This window comes from Chiloscyllium punctatum, chromosome 39 (assembly GCF_047496795.1).
Source record: "Chiloscyllium punctatum isolate Juve2018m chromosome 39, sChiPun1.3, whole genome shotgun sequence".
NCBI classification, from domain to species: Eukaryota; Metazoa; Chordata; class Chondrichthyes; order Orectolobiformes; family Hemiscylliidae; genus Chiloscyllium; species Chiloscyllium punctatum.
This window is the reverse complement of record NC_092777.1, coordinates 51,832,928-51,857,351: the sequence shown is the minus strand read 5'-3', so window position 1 is coordinate 51,857,351 and position 24,424 is coordinate 51,832,928. Positions and strand designations below refer to the sequence as shown.

Genomic DNA, 24,424 nt, shown 5'->3' with positions numbered 1-24,424 from the left:
ATTTCAGAGAAAGCAAAACTCATGCCTTCGGGCAACACCTCTCAATTTTAAATCAAACAGAATTTGCAGCAGGCCCCAACCTGTCCATGGCTGCAGTTATACTCTACATCGGCCATTTCCCTGACCTATCATATCTAACCTTATCAGCATGATCTGCCCTTTTTTCTTCCCCATTCCTTAGCTTAACGATATGCCTCAAGTCTTCCCCTCAGCTATTCCTTTTGTTAGCAAATTGGGAGCCTGACCCTCGCTGGGTTTCTAAATATAAATGTTGTTTTAAAAAAAAGAGCTGTTTCTAGGAACTGCAATACATGAGAAATCAGAGAGCTTTGCCAATGAAGTGTGAGAAGTGAAATCAGACAACCCAGAAACAAACACCAGAGATACAGGTGGCAGCCCTCCTCGATCAGGATTAAGCTATTTTGAGACAATGGCGACCTGAGAACCATGAGCATTTTGCAAGGCATGAGCAGCCAATCATTTCACATGATCCTGGCAGTAAAGTGGAACCCAGTAGAAGCTCAAATGTCAGGAAAACAGGGATAAAGCACGTGCAACTACCCAGGGAAGGCAAAGAGATAGGAAGAGCACAAAGCTTACGAATTTTGAAACGATTTGTAATAAGATTGATACTGACGTGGTGCTTTCTTTTCTTTGTTAAGGGTAGAGTCCTCTGGAAAGTCTCCATTTCTGAAGTGCTTATATCCTTCAAAAAGCCATGAGGGGTAATTGTTTTACACAGCGAGTGGTTCACATGTGGAATGAACTTCAAAGGGGAAGTGGTGGATGCGGGTACAGTTACAATGTTTAAAAGACATTTAGATAAGCATGTAAGGAATGGTTGGAACGATATTTAGTTTGGGAAAATGGTCGACATGGACTCGTTGGACCGAAGTGTCTGTTTCTGTGCTGTATGACTCTGTGACTATAAGTTGGCGTAGGTGCAAAGATCATAGTAAAAGCTGAAAGAAAGCCAGTTCTAAGGAAGGGTCACAGGACCTGAAATGTTAATCTGATTTCTCACCACAGATGCTGTCAGACCTGCTGCGTTGATTCAGGAATCTCTGTTCTTGCTGCTGATTACAGTAAAATGGGTAATGACTTGAGGCAATATCCCTCCATGTTAAAGTGATGGAGAGGGAATTACTTCTCCTCTGTTGGCAGACTTTATTTCATTAAAAAGAAGATTTCAGTGAAGTTATGAATTGTAATGATGTTTGCAATGACTGTTGGCTGAACCTCCATGGCACCATGCTGTTTTATTAATTGTCCTCCATGAAAGGACACACAGCCAAATCCCCAGAAAGAAGTCATTACCTGAGCCTCAAAAATCACTTACTGCTGTAGGAAATGTGTGGGTGAAGGAGATCTGGACATTTGCTGGTGGTGTAGTGTTATGATAAGTGCATGCCCCAGTGTCCAGTTCATCAAATGTGAGGAACTACTGGGGACAATGCCATAGAGACATTGATTGGTTCAGCATTATGATGAACAAGCATCAAGCTTTACATCACAAAGCAGGAGAACTGTCCGAGTCTTGGGGTCCGAAATATCCTTGATAAAGAAGAACAGCAAGCTTAGTGAGAAACAACTACCAGGTAACATCACATAGCAATTCTGTCATGATGAGCCTATCTATTAGATATTACCAAAGCATTGAAAGAAACAAAACCCGAATTCCAAAACTTAGATCTCGTGATTTTTCATCTTCTGAAATGAGATAATTCAATAATGAATCAGTCTCCAAAGGCCGGTTTCGCTTAAGGAGAAACTTAAAAAATTCCCATATGGTAAAGATTATCAGCTTTCTCCCTGGTTTTAAAGAGAAATGCAGGTACAAAAGGTTTAACATAATGTTGTAAAGTGCTAGATGGCATCAAGGAAGACCAGGTATGTTGTGCTGTCAAGTAACCATCAACTTTGTAAACTTTTTATTGGCAGAAATAGCTGTTCACAATGCAAACAAGAGGACTCAGATTTACACAGCATACTTCATGACCAACGGTCATTTCAAACTGCGGTACAGTCAGTGAAATACTTCTGAAGTGTCATCACTGCTGTCCTGCAGGAAATGCAGTTGCCAATTTGTGCATAATAAGCTCTCACAAACAGAAATATGACAAAGAGAAGATTTTTGTGCGATATTATTTGAGGAATAAATGTTGGTCAGGACATCAGGGATAAATCCACCCAAACAGACAGACAGGGTCTCGGTTTAAAGTTTCCTCTGAAAGATTGCACCTGAAACAATGCAGTGACCCATCAGTACTGCACTGGCATGTCACTGATTTCAAACTCTCAGAATTGAACCATAAACTTCCAGCTCAGAGATGCAGCTGACATTGTGTCCAATGGATATGAAATTGAAGAGCCAGGATATCGAAAATGTAATGAAAGCTGTCCTTGTTAATGATAAGTAGAAGTTCCTTTTCCCACTGAATAGTTAATAATTACCAGTATTTATTCTGTTGCCACTACTAAAAAGAAGGTTGATCATTATTTGTGGAGAGGTGAATTGAGAGGTTTTGAGTTACTTAACATAGCTGCAGAAAACTAGATCGTTTAGTACGAACAAAGTGCGCATTCTATGTGTAATGACAAGAAGCAGTCAAATATGAAATGTTCGAATTAATGATATATATAAAATGATTTTCATTTAGTTCCATTCCACATATCAAGAGTAAAACAAGACATTTAACCTAAAAAAGAAAAGTTTACTCTTCTTTTAGCCTTTTGTTCAATCATACCTAAAGCTCACCTTCCTATCAACAGAATTTCAAGTCGGTTCAACCAACCTGAAAGTTAGAATTGCTTAATGTGTGTTCTTTTATTTTAAAAAAGTACAAGTAACAAAAAAATTGCACAAAGGTTAACCACAGAGTGAGTAGTTTGTATAGCAAGCTGTACCTCATTTACAAGCAGCACTTGTCTCACTTGAGAAATTAAGGAAGTGCTAAATGTGTCACTGCACAATCACATTGCCTCATCATTTCTGCCACCAAGGCAAGTTACTGTAAATAACGTGCTGTATACATTTTAAATAAATACACCAGAGCCTCTGGTGTCTGTAGGGAGCTATCTCTTTTCGGAATGTTAAAGGTGAGGACCTTTCCTTTGTGTATAGTGAGGTTTTTATTTTTGCCAAGGGTTCACATACCATTGCTGCCCTTAAATTTCAAACAGTTGCTGCAAACTACATAAATCATCCAACACTTTGCAGATCAATAAAGTTTTTACCTGCATTCCTTGGCATCTTTTGACAGATTCACTTCAGACCTGGCATTAAATATTATTATTTTGTGGGCACATCTTTTGGAGAAGAGACTGGTCATGATTTTATTTGATGAACTCTTGAACCAGGCTAGGTAACAGTCTTTCTCTGAAGATTTGTGGTTTTGCGAACCCTTGTATATTTGCTACTGTGCACAGACCCATCTCTAGCAGAATCACTGCGTTTACAAGCAAAGGTCAAGTGTTTTGCTTTTTGTTTGTTAGGTGACAAATGGGTATGATTAATTTAAATTACAATCTACTCAAAGAGGTGCAAATGTGAATGGGATGCCCCCTGCAAGATTAATTATCCTGTAAGGAGCTTGCACAGACAATTTCCACTGTAATTATGAATGTAGAAATTTATTAAATTAGAATTCACGAAGTGTATATGAACACGAGTAAAATTCAAAGTTGGTAGAAGGTGTAACACAGTGAGCAGTGTTGTGTGTTTATTAAAAACCAGTTTGTTAATTAGAGGTTTCAAGCATGGAAGCTGTATTAGGGGAGCTGGTGATACATTGGTCATGTAATTAGACTTGAAATCCCTCCATTCTAGTATTGTTCAAATCCCACCATGGTAGATATTTAAAATTTAAGTTCAATTTTTAAAAAATGAGTCTAATGACAATTATGCCAATTGTTGTAAAAACCCAACATTTCACAAACGTTCTTGTGGGAAAGAAATTTGCCATCATTACCTGGGAGAAAGTGAGGACTGCAGATACTGAACATCAGAGTTGACAGTGTGGTGCTGAAAAAGCACAGCAGGTCAGGCAGCATCCGAGGAGTAGGAGAGTTGACGTTTCAGGCACAAGCCCTTCATCAGGAATGACGATGAAGGGCTTATGCCCGAAACGTCAATCCTCCTGCTCCACAGATGCTGCCTGATTTGCTGTGCTTTTCCAGCACCACACTCTCAACTGCCATCATTACCTGGTTTAGTTTGTGACTCCAGACCTACAGAAATGTGGTTGACTCTTAACTGCCATCTGGGCAATTATGGACAATGAATGTGGCAACACCCACATCCCATGATTAAAGAAAAAGGCAGCTGATCTGCTACTATGTTTTAGGCATCCTCTAAACTTTCATTTTAACCCAGCATATTAATGTGTTACATGGACAGAAACATTTGGATATCATATTATCTTTAATAATTAAATAGCAAATGAGGTGGTAATTTCAGGAGAAAGGAGTGGCTAGGATGTGAACATTATTACTGCATGGACTACTTGATGTGTAGACCACAGATACATTAAAGGGGAAGCAGGATAGCTATACTGAGGGATAAAAGAATGTAGGTTGAGTTGGATAATCTTGGGTGGGACTCAACTCATAGAGTCATAGAGGTACATAGCACAGAAACAGATCCTCGGTCCAACCAGTCCGTGCCGAACATAATCCCAAACTAAGCTAGTCTCACCTGCGTCTCCTACCCCATAACCCTCCAAACCTTTCCTATTCGCATACTTATCCAAATGTCTTTTAAATATTGGTCATTGTACCCACTTCCTTAGGAGGTTAATTCCACATGCAAACCACCCTCTGTGCAAACAATTTGCCCCTTATGTCTTTTTTAAATCTCTCTCCTCCCACCTTAAAAATGTGCCCTCTAGTCTTGAAGTCCCCCATGCTAGGGTAAAGACAACTACCAGCAACCCTATATATGTTGTGGTTCTGTTCGCCAAGCTGGGAATTTGTGTTGCAGACATTTCGTCCCCTGTCTAGGTGACATCCTCAGTGCTTGGGAGCCTCCTGTGAAGTGCTTCTGTGATGTTTCCTCCGGCATTTATAATGGTTTGAATCTGCCACTTCCGGAAGCGGCAGATTCAAACCACTATAAATGCCGGAGGAAACATCACAGAAGCACTTCACAGGAGGCTCCCAAGCACTGAGGATGTCACCTAGACAGGGGACGAAATGTCTGCAACACAAATTCCCAGCTCGGCGAACAGAACCACAACAGCGAGCACCCAAGCTACAAATCTTCTCACAATCTTTGAACCCTATCTATACCCGTCATGATTTTATAAACTTTTGTAAGGTCACCTCTTAACCTCCTTCACTCCAGTGAAAGAAGTCCCAACGTATCCAGCCTTTCTTGTAACTCAGACCTTCCATATCTGGCTACATCCTGGTAAATCTCTTCTGAGAGCTCTCCAGCTTAATAATATCCTTGCTGTTACTGTGTAGAGTATAAATACGGATATCAACCATTTGGGCCAAATCGCATGTTCCTATGTCATTAGTTATGTGTAATCTGAGAATTCGGCCAGTTGAAGCACAGGCTTTTGCCTCCAACTTGATGGGGTTCCAAAATTGAGGTAAATACTGGCAAAGGAAGGCTACAACTTTACATTAGCAGTTTCCATTACAAATGTGGACAGAGGAATTTATAGCGGGGAAGGTTGACAAAAAGGCTTTATAGACAGGAAATGTGTCCAGACATGGGATTTTAATATATTGTAGATAAATGATCTTAAATCTTAACGTGTTTGATTAAAGTAGAGTGTGGGAGGGTGCGTTTACATAATCTGGTCATGTAGCCAAATGTAGCAAACCTCCAACATTGCTCCCATCTTGAGTTTCATAAATATCTTACTTTCTGGACCTCAAAGAGAGAATGGAATTTAAATTGTACCACAGATCATTCAGCTTATAGTCTCCCTGAAAGACTATTAAAGACTATTGTTTTGATTGAGTCTAACCTTCTTTTATAGAATTAGGATCATAACCTCTACAGGCTGCATGATTCACCGTTTTCCTTTGGCACAATGGACCTCATTGAAGATCATACTATTTAAAAGGATTCTGGGGATACTAAAAGCATATAAAACAAAATCCTCCTTTTGTTTCTAATCTAGAGTTTAAGATTTGTTATAGCTTTATACGTGGGTTCCGGCTATTTAAACAGAGCTAGATTAGCAAACTGTGGGGCAGAGGCCTGACACTGTACAGTGAATAACTCACCTCCTGACTCCCAAGTCTCACCACCAACTGCAAGGTACAAGCCAGACGTGTGACTGGATACTCTCTTTTTTGCCCAGACTGGTGCAGTTCCAATGACAGTCAAGAAGCCCAACATCATCCTAACAAAAACTACCTACCATCTTCAACTTGCAGTCTGCCTACCATCCACGCACAGAAACAGAGCAGCACACCATCGACATGAAGCACTGCAGCACTTCATCAAGCTGCCTTAGTGTTATTTCCAAATGTATGATCCTTTCCACCTAAAAGCAAATCTTAGCAGGACTTATATACTTAATGGTAAGGTCCTAGGGATTGTTGCTGAACAAAGAGACCTTGGAGTGCAGGTTCATAGCTCCTTCAAGTCACAGGTAGATATGATAGAGAAGAAGGCATTTGGTATGCTTTCTTTTATTGATCAGAGTATTGAGTTCAGCAGTTGGGAGGTGATGTTGCAGCTGGACAGGACATTGGTTAGGCCATTGTTAGAATATTGCGTGCAGTTGTGGTCTCCTTCCTATCGGAAAGATGTTGTGAAACTTGAAAGGGTTCAGAAAAGATTTACAAAGATGTTGCCAGGGTTGGAAGATTTGAGCTATAGGGAGAGGCTAAACAGGCTGTGGCTTTTTTCCCTGGAGTGTCGGAGGCTGAGGGGTGACCTTATAGAGGTTTACAAAATTATGAGGGGCATGGATAGGATAAATAGACAAAGTCTTTTCCCTGGGGTTGGGGAGTCCAGAACTAGAGGACATAGGTTTAGGATGAGAGGGGAAAGATACAAAAGAGACCTATGGGGCAACATTTTCATGCAGAGGATGGTATGTGTATGGAATGAGCTGCCAGAGGAAATGGTGGAGGCTGGTACAATTGCAACAATAAAAAGGCATTTGGATGGGTATATGAATAGGAAGGGTTTGGAGGGATATGGGCCGGGTGCTGGCAGGTGGGACTAGATTGGGTTGGCATATCTGGTTGGCATGGACGGGTTGGACCGAAGGGTCTGTTTCCATACTGTACACCTCCATGACACTATAAGAGCAGAAGGCAAACAGGAACAGCACAACACGTTTGTCACAAATCAACCATCATCCTGACTTGAAAGATATAACTCTTCTCTAATTCTTGTGCAGTCAACTACGTGGAACATACTGTGAGTTAACCTACGCTATATCATCTGCAATGGTTCAAAATAACTGTTCACCATCACTTTCTCAAAGGTAATTAAGCCTGATCATGTCAGCAATGATTATATCCTATTTGATTCATAAAGAAAACAAAACATCATTTATGTGTCTAAAATATTTACAGTTTAACATTTTATGTAATTACTAATCAGAGTCTAACTGAGGTTTGAAATTCTCTACAATTGGCCTCAGTGTTTGAGGGAAGTGACATGCATTTTGTTGCCCAATTCTTCATTCACCATTAATTTTTCATAACTAAACTCAAAATGTTAGTTGCAAAATATTATTGGTGATGCTGGGAAAAATTTAAGTTATTTAAATGATATCCTACCTCATTTGTAAAATGCTTGTAGAGGTCAAAATTCTAGCCTTGATGATAAAGAACTCTTCGCAAGTTTCAGAATATGAATATATTGCTTGATCACAATAGTACACCAATAACTTGTACTAATAGAGGATTTTTGAACTTTAAGGTTCGAAAGAGATTCACAGGAGTTTTATCAAAATAAATTTACCCAGAGATACATAAGGAGATTCAAAGGACAATGCAAAGGTATCACCAAGGTGGCAGGTTTTAAGGAATCTCCGAAAGGAGAGGGAAGCAAACAGATGGAGACAATTAGGGAAGGAATCGAGAGACTACGATCAAGGTGCCAGAACTTGAAGTTACCAATGAAAGATTGAATAGCATAATGGTTGTGCAAGAGGTCAGAATTGGAGAAGTGCAGAGATTTCAAAGGTTGGAGGAGTTTACATAACACGCATAAATCATAATGTTCATGGTTGGAAGCCAAGTGTTGGAAAATGGGACTAATGTGAATAGGTCAGTACAGACTCGATGGGCTGAAGGGCCTTCTTACGCCATATGACTCAATGACTCTACATTAGAACACAGAACAGTACAGCACAGAACAGTCCTTTCGGCCCTAGCTCAGACAAACTTACATACCCTTCAGTTTACTATCATTCAAGTGCCTATCCAAGAGTCACTTAAATGTCCCATGTATCTGATTCTATTACTATGGCTGGCAGTGTATTCCAATGCACCCACCACTCTCTGTGTAAAGAGTCAAAGTTAAAGTGGTGCTGGAAAAGCACAGCAGGTCAGGCAGCATCCGAGGAGCAGGACAATCGACGTTTCGGGGAGGAGCCCTTCATCAGGAATCACCATTCCTGCCTGAAATGTCAATTTTTGTGCTCCTCGGATGCTGCCTGACCTGCTGTGCTTTTCTAGCACCACTCTAATCTTGACTCTGATCTCCAGCATCTGCAGTCCTCATTTTTGCCTCTCTGTGTAAAGAACCTACCTCTGATATCTCCCCTAAACCTTCCTCCAATCACCTTAAAATTATGTCCTGTCATGATGGACATTTCAGCCATGAGAAAAAGTCTCTGACTATCCACTCATCCTTTGCCTCACAACTTCTTGTACACCTCTATCAAGTCACCTCTCATCCTTTTCCGCTCCAACGAGAAAAGCCCTAGCTCCCACTACCTTTCGTCATAAAGCATGCCCTCCAGTCCAGGCAGCATCCTGGTAAATCTCCTCTGCACCCTCTTGAAAGCTTCCACATCTTTCTTATAATGAGGTGACCAGAACTGAACATAATATTCCAAGTGTGGTCTAACTAGGGCTCTATAGAGCTGCAGCATAACTTCATAGCTCTTAAACTCAATCCCCCTGCTAATGAACGGCAACAGCACCATATGCCTTCTGAATAACCCTATCAACTTGGGTGGCAACTTTGAGAGATCGATGGACATGGATCCCAAGATTCCTCTGTTCCTCCTGCCATTAACTCTGTATTCAGCATTCAAATTTGACCTTCCAAAATGAATCACTTCACACTTTTCCAGGTTGAACTCTATCTGCCACTTATCACCCCAGCTCTGCATTCTGTCAATGTCCCATTGCAACATACAACAGCCATCCACACTATCCACAAATTCACAACCTCTGTGTCATCAGCAAATTTATTAACACATCCTTCCACTTCCTCATAATTTATGAAAATCACAAATAGTAGAGGTCCCAGATCCTTGCAGAATACCACTGGTCTTCAAGCTCCAGGTTGAATATTTTCCATCTACTACCACCCTCTAAGTTCTATGGGCCAGCCAATTCTGTATCCAGAGAGCCAAATTTCCCAGTATCCCATGCCTCCTTACTTTCTGAGTAAGCCTACCGTAGGGAACCTTATCAAATGCCTACCACATCGACTGTTCTACCTTCAAAGAATTCAATAAGGCTTGGAAGGCATGACCTGCCCCCCACAAAGCCACGCTGTCTATCTTTAATCAAAGTATACTTTTCCAAATAATCATAAATCCTGTCTCTCAGAATCCTCTCCAATAATTTGCCCAACACTGACGTAAGACTGACTAGTCTATCGTTCCCAGAGTTATCCCTATTTCCTTTCTTGAACAAAGGAATAACATTTGCCACCCTCCAACCATCTGGTATTCCTCCAGTGGACAGTGAAGACAGAAAGAGCATCACCAAAGACGCAGCAATCTCTTCCCTTGCTTCCCGTAGTAACCTTGGATATATCTCATCTGGCTCATGGGTCTTATTTATCTTCATGTTTTTCAAAATTTCCAGCATATCCTTCTTCTTAACATCCACCTGTTTGAGTGTATCTGCCTGTTTCACTCTGTCCTCACCAATGACAAGCTCCCTCTTGCTAGTAAATATGGAAGCAAAGTATTCATTAGGAACCTCCCCTACCTCCTCCAACTCCAGGCACAAGTTGCTTCCGCTATCCCTTATCAGTCCTACCCCCACTTTGGCCATCCTCTTTTTCCTTGTATAAGTGTAGAACACCTTGTGGTTTTCCTGAATCCTACCTACTGAGGCTTTTTCATGCTCCCTTCTAGCTCTCCTAAGTTCATTCTTCAATTCCTTCCTGGCTACCTTGCAACCTTTTACAGCCCTGTCTTATCCTTGCTTCCTGAACCTTACATAAGATTCCTTCTTCCTCTTGACTAGATGTTTCACGTCTCTGTCATCCAAGGTTCCTTCACCCTCCCATCCCTTCCTTGCCTCAGTGGGACAAACCTAACCAGCACTCATAGCAAGTGCTCCCTAAACAACCTCCACATTTCTGCATTTCCCTGAGAACATCTGTTCTCAATTTATGCTCAACAGTTCCTGCCTAATAGCATTGTAATTCCCCCTCCCCAAATTAAATACTTTCCCATACCGTCTGCTCCTATCCCTCCCCATGACTACAATAAAGGTCAAGGAGTTGTGATCACTATCACTGAAATGCTCTCCTATTGAGAGATCTGACACCTGACCTGGTTCGTTGCCAAATATGGCCTCCCCTCTATTCAGCTTATCTACGTATTGAGTTAGGAATCCTTCCTGGAAACACATAACAAAATCTGCTGCATCCAAACTATTTGCACTAAGGAGGTTCCAATCAATATTAGGGAAGTTGACGTCACCCATGATAACAGCCCTGTTACTTCTGCACTTTTCCAAAATCTGCCTCCCAATCTGCTCCTCTGTGTCTCTGTTGCTATTGGAAGTCTATCGAAAACTCCCAATATGGTGACTGCTCCTTTCCTGTTTCTGAATTCCACCCATACTGGCTCAGTAGACAACCCCCACCCCGGTGACCTCCCTTTCAGCAGTCCTGATTAGCACGGCATACCATCCCTGATTAGCACGGCACTCCCCCCTCCACCACCTCTATTACCTCTGTCCCTATTGATACAATGATATAAAGACAGGGGGGAGTGAGGCCATGTGAAAACTAGTGTGAGAGATTTAAAATCAAGGCATTGGCAGAATGGGAATCAATTTAACTGCGATAATCCAGTGTTAATGGTTTAAATTGGTTTTAGTGCCAATATTCTACAGAAATAACATTCTGTTCATTCTTTGTACGTGGACTGTTTGAGAGAATTAGAGAAACATGCAAAGCTGCACTAAATCCCTTGGAATGAATCTTACCTTAAATCAACAAAGTGTCAATTTTGGCATGTTTCATAGAGGCTTTTTCTCCACAGGTGCCAGTGAGTTATCTCATTTTACCTTCTCTGACCTGCACCGTGCCCTTGTGGCATTCCCATTCTTTATAATCTCCCACTTCCTGTAAGTGGAAGCACTCTCCACTACCATGATCACTTGGGATTGCTGTGGCCAGTGCCACCTTCAAAGCCCAGTCGTGCACCCAGTCAAGTGCTGGCAGTCTGCAGCTGCCCTGCACAGTTGCTACTAATTGTCCTGGATATCTCGGAAGGAGGGAAATTGCAACCCTGCTTTGCATTGAGGACTTGGAGGTCCTGGTGGATGGCACATGCGTGCAATTACTATCCATGGAATATACTCTGAGATGTTGGTGCCCAGTTTCCAGGATGCAGGATTGGAGCATCAAATAATGTGTTGGAGTTGCTAAGTTACGGGACCTTTTGCTCTCAAAGTTGGGATTGCCCAACATTTTCACCAATGAGAACATTGTTCAGTGGCTGTGTAGATTATGCCACTTGCTTCCATTGTCTAAAATAGCAATAAAGTAATGCCAACTGGCTTCTTAATTGAGGCTACAACCAAAAGTGCAATGCAATCATTAAAGGGTTAATAGACCATCTATATTCAGCAGGTTGGTTCTCTCTGGAAAAGTAGCACCTATGCTATTAAAGCTCCATCTGATCCCATCAGCACCATCATCCCATCCTTTCTACTCTTTTTAATGACTTCAAAAAGAACAACTTTTGAATGTGCCTCTCGTGCTAAAGAATGCTGAAAAACCAGTCTTTCCTCCAAAATATTTATGTATCTGTCACTTGCAAATGTCCAATGATTGAATGAATGCTGAAGGCTTTGAATGGCTTAAGTGCATTCATAAGAATACAATTCTGCAAAAGAAATATTTTAAATGTCATAATGTTGTCTCATGCCCCCATCCTATCGTGAATAAAGCTGCTTCTCATTAGAGCAACAAAATCATTTCAGAGTCATGCTGCATAAAATATTTCTTGCACTTACATTTTGCACCTTTCAGTTTATTTTACTGGCTGAATGAAGACAATCAAAGTTTTAAATTCCATGTTATTGGGCTTCAAGCCCAATTTTTTCCCTTCTATTTTAAATTTGCATTCACACGATAATCTCTTGGGATAAATTGTTCAAATGCATTTCATGCAGTTGGAGTGGGATCTTCAGGTACATTGAGTTTCTGTTTTGAGACTGTTTATTTGGTGGACCCAGCAGAGGTGAGGAATCTAGCTTCACTCTTGTAACTGGAGATGCTGTCAAATGCTGATGGGATCAGATGGAGCTTTAATCGTGGTTTGGCTCCGCATAGAATTTCTCATTAAGATAAATGGTGTTGAACTGGGCAGGAATCTGCCTGAAGGAAATTAGAATGTGCATAATTTCACAAAACATTCCAATGGTGGTCCACTGTCATAAAGAAGTTCTTTTACAATGAGCTAAAAATTCCTGCATGCAAATGCAGACTGAACTTCATGACTCAGATCCCTATATGGCAACAGTAGCAAAGAGTCCACCATTATCTTCACAGAAATAAAAGTTGGAAATCTATCTAGAAAAATGCTAAAGGCAGCTTCATTTTCCATGGCAACTGCAATAAGTCACTGATTTTTTTTCTCTCTCTGGCCCAACTGTAAGTGGTCCAAATTTGGATTCAGCTTTAGCTTGTCCCATTAAGAATGAATTGCAACATGCTGGCAAATTGGGATAAAAATTGTCTCCTGCCAGTCCATGTCAGTATCAGCCACATCCTTCAATATCTTTCCTGTCATCACCATGCGTACAATAACAAAAAAGAAATATTTAACATTACATTGTTGCATAGTGCTAGTAGCTGGTTCTTGGCAGATAAGCAATGGAAATAGTGGTGACTGACTGGCTGCATACTTCTTCTCTGACAAACTGGACAATTGTTTGTTTTCAGTTGGTGTCCTGTGCCTTTCAAGTTCTCATTACCTGGGGGAGTTTCTGCATGCATTTGCCTCATGATGCGGTGGCAGGAATGCAAAAAACAAGACATAGAAACTTCCCTTCCTTCTTCTCTGATACAGTCCCTCAGGAGTGAAGGTGACCAGCTCCCACTCTGAGGTTGTGAGGTGGTTCTGATGCTCAATCTGCAGACGCTACCTCAAGCCAGCTATCACATGCTTGCATCCTTGTATGGGTGTATTGTCACAGGTTTGCAAGCTCCCTCCAACATCCCAACTTCGCACACTCCCAGTGAAGAATCTTGACGTGTTTGCTGCCTTCCTGAATACACCTTCTGCATTCTGATCGGTCACAAGTGAGGAACATCCATGAACTGGCAGCAACCTTTTAGAGGTCTCCTTTACGTGTCCCTTGAACTGTTTTCTCTTTCTGGATGTATTTGGGCCTATCCAAGCTCAAAATAGAGCAGTTCAGTTTGGAGATTGTTGCCAGGCAGGCAAACGACATATCTGCCCAACAAAGTTGGTTTTGACCCATTAGCTCCTCAAAGCTGGGTGGGTTGGTCTGTGAGGATATTCTGCCGATGGCATTTCACACCACTGGACTTGGAGGACCCTGCAAAAGCACAACAAGGGCACGTCCTGACTGCTTTCAGAAATTTGCTGTAATTTGTCCCAGACTCTGAAGCACAGGGGAGCATGGGAATCAGTGCTGCCTGGTAAAACATGATATAGTTTTGTGTTTGAGATCCTGATTCTCAAATATTCTTGCCCTCAGTTGACTGAAGGCAAATCTTGCACGTTGTAAGGGATAATTAATTGTCATCTCAAGTAAGATCCCAAAATATGAAAGATACTTCACATTTTTCAGGAACTTGCCTGGACTTAGTAGGACTTAGTAGGACTTCAAGATCTAATAAAGTCACAGCATCACAGACCCTTCAGTCCAACTCGTCCATGCCAACTAGATATCCTAACCTAATCTCGTTCCGTTTGCCAGTACTTGGCCCATATCCCTCTGAACCTTCCTATTCATATAGCCATCCAGATCCCTTTTAAATGTTGTAATTGTACCAGCCTCCAACACTTCCTTGGCAGCTCATTCCATGCACGCACTACCCTCTGTGTGAAAAAATTGCCTCTTAGGTTTTTACATTTTTCTCCTCTCACCCTAGACCTATACCCTCTAGTTCTGGACTCCCCCATTCCAGGGAAAAGACCTTGTCTATTTATTCTATCCATGCCCCCCATGATTTTATAAGCCCCTTTAAGGTCACCCCTCAGCTTCCAACACTCCTGGGAAAACAGCCCCAGCCTATTCAGCCTTTCCCTAAAGCTCAAATCCTCCAAGGCTGGCAACATCCATTTCCACACTGTAGGGAATCTGATCTAAATCTTTTCTGAACCTTTTCAAGTTTGACAACATCCTTACGGTGGGCAGGAGAACAGGATTGCACACAATATTCTAAAAGTGGCCTAATCAATGTCCTGTACAGCCGCAATATGATCTCCAAACTCATGTACTCAATATACTGACCAATAAAGGAAAGTATACCAAACACCTTCTTCACTATCTTATCTATCTGCGACTCCACTTTCAACAAACTGTGAACCTGCACTCCAAGGTCTCCTTGTTCAGTAACATGCTCCAGGACCTTACCATTAAGTGTATAAGTCCTGCCTTGATTTACTTTTTCCAAAATGCAGCATCTCACATTTATCTAAGTTAAACTCCATCTGCCACTCCTCAGTCCATTGGCCCATCTGATCAAGATCCCGTTGTACTCTGAGGTAACCTTCTTTGCGGTCCACTACACTACCAATTTTGGTGTCATCTACAAACTTACTAACTATACCTCCTATGTTCACATCCAAATCATTTATATAAATGATGAAAAATAGTGGACCCAGCACTGACCTTTGTGGCACACCACTGCTTACAGGCATCCATTCTGAAAAGCAACCCTTCCCCGTAACCATCTGTCTTCTACCTTTTCATGTTGTTGTTACAAATTTAAAGACTGATAGGTTTTGGGATTTTTGTTTTATTTAGTGTCAAATGTAGGAATGAAAATGATCATGTGACCTGCTTTGAATCCTCCTGACATCACGCTTGGTACGTTGATGTTAAAGATCAAAGGATGAGGGAGCAGTACCTGGGAAGGAGCTCTGAGATGTTCATAGCTGTAAACAATATTCTAAGCAACTGTTCCAACAATGGGTGCTCTGTTGGTGTTAATGTTGAAGGGAAGTGTTACAAATATCAGGTTTTGCAGATGGTCATACTTTAAACAGTCTATTTAATTCCACATTAGAATTATGTTGAATGTGTCAAGGATAACTAATAAACATGTCTACCTTGATCTGAAGTTGATGTGATTCATGTTGGCTTGGAGATGGATTTTGAGAAGGGTATCATCCACAGGAAGTCAATCTAGGACCAGGGTACAGGTTTTCCTAATGGCATCACCGAACCTCAGAGAGGGACAATTTTCAAGGATTAAAGAATGAAGCAAAGCAAAGGGATCGAGACAGTAAGTCTCTGGTTCATCATGCAGAAAGCAGATGGAAGTTTGTGCTTATGCTGTTGAAGCCAAGTTTGTGAGTATTTCAAGGAGGCTGGCAGATTCATCTTGACTTGGCTAGAGGCAAAAATCTTTAATTTGCCCTCATTATGAAAGCTAATAGTCATGTGCTATTTATTACTGAAACTACATTTTGATTCAAAATTCATTATTAATGGATTCTGAATTCCCCAGATGGCATAAGGGGATTTTAATTCATACTATTATCGCAGGTCTCTGAATGTCCAATAACTCTGCTCATTTTCCCTGATAATTTCTCAATTAAACTTACACACATTTTTTTGGTCAAACATCAAGGTGATATTATCCATAAGACCATTGCCGCACACACAGCACAACTTTTACGTTGGACAATTGTAGCAAATAAATTACGTTATGTCCTTAGTGTGCTAAGTATATTTCCCCACACTTGTTTTAAGAATTAAATGGAGGAAGTAAATCCTGTATCAAAGATGCTTTTTCTGGGGATTAACAGAATTTGCCTCAAAGGAAGGAACTTATGAATGAAGTCCAAATTGTGAGACAATTAATTTTGAAACACTTGCAAAATGTTCAACATGCTTGTGACGTAAATGTAAATCTGATGCTACAAAGATGTTTAAAATGTGAAGCAGACCTGAATGGTGTAAACACTGAAAATTGAGATCTTTTTATCACAGAATCATACAATTGTGCAATGATATAGCACAGAAGGAGGTCATTTGGCTTAACATGCCTTAATGGCAGATCTTTCCTTTTAACAGGAAAACATTGCAGTAATATAGTGCCTTTCATCTCGTTAGTCTGTCCCAAATAACTTTGTATTCAATTGATTGTACTTTGAAGGGTAATCACTGTTTCACACACAAAAGATCCCAGAAAGACTAAATGAGGTGAAGGATTAAGGAATTTATTTTGGTGAAGTTAAGTAATGGATGAATATTGACCAGAAGTAGACCCTGTGTTATTTGAATAGTCTCATGAGAACAATTCCATCCATCTCCTGAGGCAGGTCAGACACTAGAAATTACATGTGGTTACAAAACAGAGCTTCTATTATGATTCCAGCTGATGGTAATATTGAATAAGTCAGATTCCAGAATTGAAATCTGGCTTGATAGGGCAAAACACTAATTACTTTTCAGTTTGGTTACCTTTGTGGTTGGTCACGAAACATATTCTCAAGAGGCCGCCAATGTACTTTTAACAAAAGAATATAGTTTTATGATACAAAAGAAGAAAAAACAATGACCATTTGAAAAGATCTTATCATCACCAGCAAAGAATAGATTCAATCTTTTACCCCAGCGATATCCTTTACAGAATTCAACCCCATATCACTCCAATCTTCATTTTAAAACTTGTTTTTACTATTACCATTAAACACTAACTTTGAACATGTTGAGGCTGGTCAACAGCACATCTGCTAGTATGGACGTTATGTGCTGAACTTAAGCTGTTTGTGACCTCCGGCCTCTCCATCAGTCTCTGGTTACATTTTAGCAATTATCTCATGAGGTAGCTTGGCTGGTCATTTAGATTAAGTCATATGATTTTGAGAAATGCTGACAAAAATATGAGTTTCTAACTCGGCAAATAAAAATCTCAAACCAATTTAGAACTTAGCAAATAATACTGATAGATTATAAGTCTTCACCATATGTCTGCCAATACAATGTAGCTCAACACTACATTCTAAGTGTTGGATTTGACCTTAACTCCTGGTTTGCACCCTGAACTCTCAACCCACCATCTTAGAATGAAAACACTAGAAATTACATCTGACTATTATCTTTAAAAATAGTCTCCTCTATACCATAGAAAATTAATATGAATTACAACTCTTTTACAATTTGTATTGTTTCATCATTCAGATTTAAAAACATATTTGTAAATACAGTTCTGCTATTAGAGGATTTGGTTTATAAGGAGAGGTTGGATAGGTTGGGACTTTTTTACTGGACACTTGGAGACTGACAGGTGACCTTACTGAGATTTATAAAAACAAAAGGGGCATGGATAAGGTGACTAATCAACGTCTTTTTGGGCAATTTTTTCACACAGAGGATTGATTTGGTTTGATTTGATTTGATTTATTACTATCACGTGTACTGGGATATAGTGAAAAGAGTTGTCTTACATGCTTTACAGATAGATTGCACAATACAAGTGCATCAGGGTAACAGAACAGAGTGCAGGATATAGTTTTTCAGCTGCTGAGAAGGTGCAGAGAGGGTTTAACATTAACAGTAAAGAAATCCCTTCAAACATCTGATAACAGCAGGGAGAAGAAAGCTTTTCTTGAATCTGTTCGTACATGTTTACAAGCCTTTATATCTTCTGTCTAATGGAAGAGGGGAAAAAGAGTATAACTGGGCTGGGCAGTGTCTTTGATTATGTTGATTGCTTTCCTGATGCAATAGAAAGTGTAGATGAAGTCAATGGATGGGAGGCTGGTTTGCTTGTTGGATTGAGCTGTGATCACGACTGTACAGTCTTGGGAAGAGCAGTTGCCATACCACGCTCTGGTGCATCTCGATAGGATGCTTTCGATGATGTATCCATAAATAGTTGTAAGAGCCTTTACGGATATGCTGAATTTCCTTAGCCACCTGAGGAAGTAGAGACATTGTTGCGCTTTCTTGACCGTAGTGTCAAGTGGATGGACCAGGTCAGATTGTTGGTGATCATCACTCCCAGAAACTTGATGCTCTCAACCATCTCCACTTCAGCTCCAATTAATGCAGACAGGGGCGTAGCCTCCACTCTGCTTCTCAATGTCAATGACCAGCTCTTTCATTCTACTGACATTGATGGAAAGATTGTTGTCTTTACCCCCATGCTGCTCAAAACTCAATCTCTTCCCTATACTCCGTCTTGTCGTTGTTTGAGATCTGGCCTACAATGGTGGCGTCTTCAGTAAACTTGTAAATGGGGTTGGGACAGAATTTGGCCACACAGTCGTGAGTGTATAAGGAGTATAGTAGGGGGCTGAGGACTGTGGGATCGTGTTCAAATAACGACTGGAATCAGTGAGTGGCAAAAATAACCAGCAGTACAGCACAGCACAAGTTCAGGACGACACTAGAATCCTGAAATACAGTTCTTTCAAGAGCCCCTTTATACACAGTTCTTACATATATTAAAATTCCATTACTATGATGGTACATTTTTTTATCTGTAGTACACAAAGGTTTGAAGGGCTTCTGTCCTGGGAGACATGAGATGGGTTAAAATTTGCTAAATGCAGGCTGCTACTTCTGATAGAATAAAAGTGTCTGTCTGGTCTGCTTACATAATTAAGAGGTTTTACTCCTTTTGTTTTTTAGTTAGCAAATGTTAGTAAAAATATTAGGCCTATATGCCCTAAATAAGTTCAAAATTGTACCTATTCCTAATTAAAAAAAGGATATTAAAATGACTACTGCAGCAGATTGTGAGATTTATTTACTATTTGCTGATGTGAGTTTCATCCCTTCATGCAATTTCATGGGAGCGCTATTTTGTCAGTTAGTTTCTTAAAGGGATAATGGCCCAGTTAAAAAAGTATTTAACAGGTACTTACTAATTGGGGAATCTATTCAGGTCCAGAAAGTGGTTGGTAAGTGCTGATTAATATTATAATGTTTTGTGGAGACTTGATGGGGATGGTATTGTCTGCTACACTCATTCAGAGGTAAAAACTGCTTGTAGTAAAGGCTGATAAGGTGTGAAAATGCAGTAATGGGCTTGAAAGGATTGTTTTGATTAGAAAGGGTTGTTTTAGATTTGGTAGTAAAATATGCTAAGGAACTGCAACTTTATGAATGAATGAATGAAACTGTTACAGTCGGGAATTATGAATGAATGAAACAGGAACACTGTTTGTGGGTGGGTTAGTAAAGAAGTTATGAATGAATGAAACAGGAATTCAGGGTTTGCTTGTGAGTGGGTTAGTACAGGAGTTATGAATGAATGAACAGGAACCCACTATTAATGGGGGAAAGTGAGCAGAAGCTGGAGATCAGAGTTGAAGAGTGTGGTGCTGGAAAAGCACAGCAGGTCAGGCAGCATCCAAGGAGCAGGAGAGTTTACGTATCGAACATAAGCTCTTTATCATGAAGCTTATGCTTTATCCTGATGAAGAAACGTCAATTCTCCTGCTCCTCATATGCTGCCTGACCGGCTGCGCTTTTCCAGCACCACACTCTTCAACCCGGTATTAATGGACCGAGTGAGCTGGTGAGTGAGTTAATAAAGGAAACCTAAAACACAATATCTCACAGTATGCAGCCTTGCAGGGCATCAGTGTTGAGGATTAAGGTGGAGGAAGTGTTGTTGAGCTACCTGAAAAAGTGGTAGGGGCAAGTACAATTACAACATTTAAAAGACATTTGGACAGGGATATGAATAGAAAAGGTTTAGAAGGACATGGGTCAAATGCAGACAAGTTCAGTTTAAAATCACACAACACCAGGCTATAGTCCGACAGGTTTAATTGGAAGCACGAGCTTTCGGAGGGCTGTTCCTTCATCAATCAACCACCTGATGAAGGAGCATCGCTCCGAAAGCTAGTGCTTCCAGTTAAACCTGTTGGGCAATAACCTGGTGTTGTGTGATCTTAAACTTTGTACACACCAGTGACCAGCATCTCCAAATTAGGAAACATGGTTGGCATGGATGAGTTGACCAAAGGCTCTGTTTCTATGGTGTATGACTTTATACAACATTTGCCAATATTGCTATTCTCCCATATCCTGTGGAAGGAGTTTTGTGATAATGGACACTGTGGAATTCTGTCAAAATCAATGTTTGTAAGTGTGTTAAACTGACATTTATTATCTTGTTCCTCTAGGCCTATATGATTACAACAAGAGACATTTACCTCCTTGGACAAGTTAATTAGAAGAATCAAGCTCCCTGAAGATAACTTTCAAGCAGCTCTGAGCAAGTCAGAACATTAACAATAACAGAAGGATTGAAAATGAATTTCATCAATTTAAATTATCAAACTGTGAGTTCTGAAGATGATCAGAGGAAGTTTCTAAAAAATGGTTGCTACATACAAGTCAACAAAAGGCGATACAGAAAACGGTTTCTCCGCAAAGATGGAAACTGCAACATCCATTTTAAACGTGCATTTGGCGAATGGGAAAGTTACTTTTCCGACATTTTCACAACACTCATTGATCTCAAATGGAGACAAATGTTTCTGATCTTCTCCTTGTCCTATATATTGTCATGGCTCTTTTTCGGTTTTGTTTATTGGATCACAGCGGTTGCCCATGGAGATTTGCAGATTGAAGAAGAAAATCATGTGCCCTGTGTTGTTGAAGTTCACAGCTTCACTGCTGCTTTCCTGTTCTCGATTGAAACGCAAACAACTATTGGCTATGGATCTCGCTGTGTGACAGAAGAGTGCCCTTTTGCTGTTTCCATGGTGACTTTCCAATCAGTGATAAGTTGTTTAATTAACACCTTTATCATTGGTGTTGTAGTAGCCAAAATGTCTAAAGCCAGAAAGAGAGCTCAAACAATCAGATTTAGTAATAATGCAGTGATAGCAGTAAGAAATGGGAAACTATGCATGATGTGGCGTATTGGAGATTTCCGTGAGAGTCATATCATTGAGGGTACTGTTAGAGCTCAATTACTCCAATTTAAGGAATACGATGACAATAAGCTGTCCATGGAATACCAGGACTTGTATATAGTCATGGGCAATATCATTCTCATTAGTCCTGTCACTATTGTACATGAAATCAATGAAAACAGTCCACTCTATGAGCTTAGTAAGAAAGATTTAGCTGAAGGCGACTTTGAAATCATAGTTACATTTGTCTATTCTGAGGACTCAACAGGTAATACTCATCAGTCTCGAAGTTCATACACTCCTCTGGAAATCTTATGGGGTCACCGCTTTAATGAAGTTCTCAAAGACAAGCCAAGTTACTATAAAGTTAACTATTCCCAGTTTCACAAAACTCAAGAAGTGACAACACCAGAATGCAGTGCCAAGGAATTGTATTCCACACCAGAACATAGCATCAATGTCCTCACGGTAGCTGGATTGGACAGTGAAGATGGAAAGTGTGAGAGCACAGTCATTCCAAATAATAATGGAGAGAACAGTGAAGAACAATATGTGTACCCAAAGCTGGAATTTACATTCAGAAACCTCTCTATGGAGTCAGAACTATGATTCTTGCCTTACTATTGCTAGTGCCCTTTCTGAACACTGCACTGGGGTTCTTAACAGCAGTAAAATGGGGAAATAGTTATTAGGAATAGGGTGAATTGGCTACTGGCACTTTTGTAATTCTGATTTAAAGACATTCAGAAATGTGGATTAATGGATAAAGTCAGCAGCAGTTAGAATGATTTCTAAACTCTTTTGTCATCCTCTATGTTAGTTTTAATGATGAATTCTTCCAAATCAAACTATAGCACTTCATCATTCTCTTAATTTTTCTTGCACAAAAGGCAAGAATGCAAGTGATCAAAACATGAAAAGATAGTTACTGTGAAAACGATGAACTTCAAAAGTTTATTGGTGCCATTGTGGGCAATTCTCTCTCCACCTGGCACTTAGGCGGGTACACCTCACTGAGCAACAGTACAAAGGAAACCTGACTAGCATTACTCAAAGTAATCAATCACTTTAGGTTAATGATGGATTGAATTGTACTGGCTCTTGTTGTGAGTTTAGAAGTGTTTTGTGGTTTCCAGAGTGTTTAAAGTTCCTGAAGACGACACCTAGTACGGCATGTTTTGAAGACCTTTGGCTTGACTTCAAAGCTTCTCCACAAACCATTTGCTTCTCAGAAGAATAAACAGGAATGATGCAGAGCAGGACAAGTTGTTGGAGGAGCATGGGAGTGAAAGGCTCTCAGCAGGGGGCAATAACCAGCTAGGGTATTCAAGGGACAATTCTCCTATCTGAACCTCAGTGAGGAACAGTGTGTCCCAATTCTCTGCTTCTCTGCCTCCTAATAGTCTTAGAATCGTTGAAGAAAGGATTGCGAAGATGATTCAGGAGAAGAGTGACAGTAATAGGGTGGTTGTTATGGGGGACTTTAACTTTCCTGATATTGATTGGGAAAGCTATAGCTCAAGTTCGTTAGATGGGTCAGTGTTTGTCCAATGTGTGCAGGAGAGTTTCCTGACACAATATGTAGATAAGCCAACAAGAGGTGAGGCCATACTGGATTTGGTTCTGGGTAACGAACCAGGCCAGGTATTAGAACTAGAGGTAGGTGAGCACTTTGGGGACAGTGACCACAATTCGGTGATTTTTACTCTAGTGATGGAGAGGGATAAGTGTATACTACAGGGCAAGAGTTATAGCTGGGGGCAGGGAAATTATGATGCAGTGAGGCATGACTTAGGATGTGTGGATTGGAAAAGTAGATTCCAAGGCAAGAGCGTAATTGATATGTGGAACTTGTTCAAGGAGCAACTATTGAGTGTCCTTGATAAGTACGTACCTATCAGGCAGGGAGGAAAGGGTCGTGTGAGGGAGCCGTGGTTTAATAAGGAATTGGAATCCCTTGTTAAATGGAAGAGGGCGGCCTTTGTAAAGATGAGGCGTGAAGGTTCAATAGGGGCGATTGAGAGTTATAAGGTAGCCCGGAAGGACCTGAAGAGAGAGCTAAGAGCAGCAAGGAGGGGACATGAAAAGTCCTTAGTTGGTAGGATTAGGGAAAACCCTAAGGCTTTCGATAGGTATGTTAGGAATAAAAGAATGACTAGGGTAGGAATAGGTCCAATCAAGGATAGTAATGGGAAGTTGCGTGTGGAGGCTGAAGAGATTGGGGAGGCACTGAATGAATACTTTTCGTCAGTATTCACTCAGGAACAGGACATTGTTGTCGATATGAATACTGAGGCACGAATAAGTAGAATGGATTGCTTTGAGATATGTAGAGAAGAGGTGTTGGAAATTCTGGCAAGGGTGAAAATAGATAAGTCCCCTGGGCCTGATGGCATTTATCCTAGGATTCTCTGGGAAGCAAGGGAGGAGATTGCAGAGCCATTGGCCTTGATTTTTGTGTCCTCTTTGTCTACAGGAGTAGTGCCAGAGGACTGGAGGCTAGCAAACGTGGTTCCCTTGTTCAAGAAGGGGAGTAGGGATAATCCTAGTAACTATAGGCCAGTGAGTCTCACTTCTGTTGTGGGCAAAGTCTTAGAGAGAATTGTAAGGGATAGGATTTATGCACATCTGGATAAGAATAATGTGATCAAGGATAGTCAGCATGGTTTTGTGAAGGGCAGGTCGTGCCTCACAAACCTTATTGAATTCTTTGAGAAGGTGACTAAGGAGGTAGATGAGGGGAAAGCGGTAGATGTGGTATATATGGATTTTAGTAAGGCGTTTGATAAGGTCCCCCATGGTAGGCTACTGCAGAAAATACAGAGATATGGCATTGAGGGTGAGTTGGAGGTTTGGATTAGGAATGGGCTGGCTGGAAGAAGACAGAGGGTAGTAGTTGATGGCAAAGGTTCATCTTGGAGTGCCGTCAC

At 40.7% G+C, this 24,424-nt stretch overlaps 1 protein-coding gene across 5 annotated transcripts in view; it reads left to right on the top strand.

Moving 5' to 3' along the window:
- Positions 1-22,970, top strand: part of LOC140464050 (inward rectifier potassium channel 16-like) — a 124,572-nt gene extending 101,602 nt beyond the window's left edge. For all 5 annotated transcript variants that reach the window (XM_072558693.1, XM_072558694.1, XM_072558695.1 and 2 more), the window contains one exon: positions 20,757-22,970. In XM_072558693.1, coding sequence (XP_072414794.1) covers positions 20,886-22,103 — 1,218 coding nt within the window. In that variant the 5' untranslated portion in view covers positions 20,757-20,885 and the 3' untranslated portion in view covers positions 22,104-22,970. The remainder of the gene's footprint in view (positions 1-20,756) is intronic.
- Positions 22,971-24,424: the final 1,454 nt, after the last annotated feature.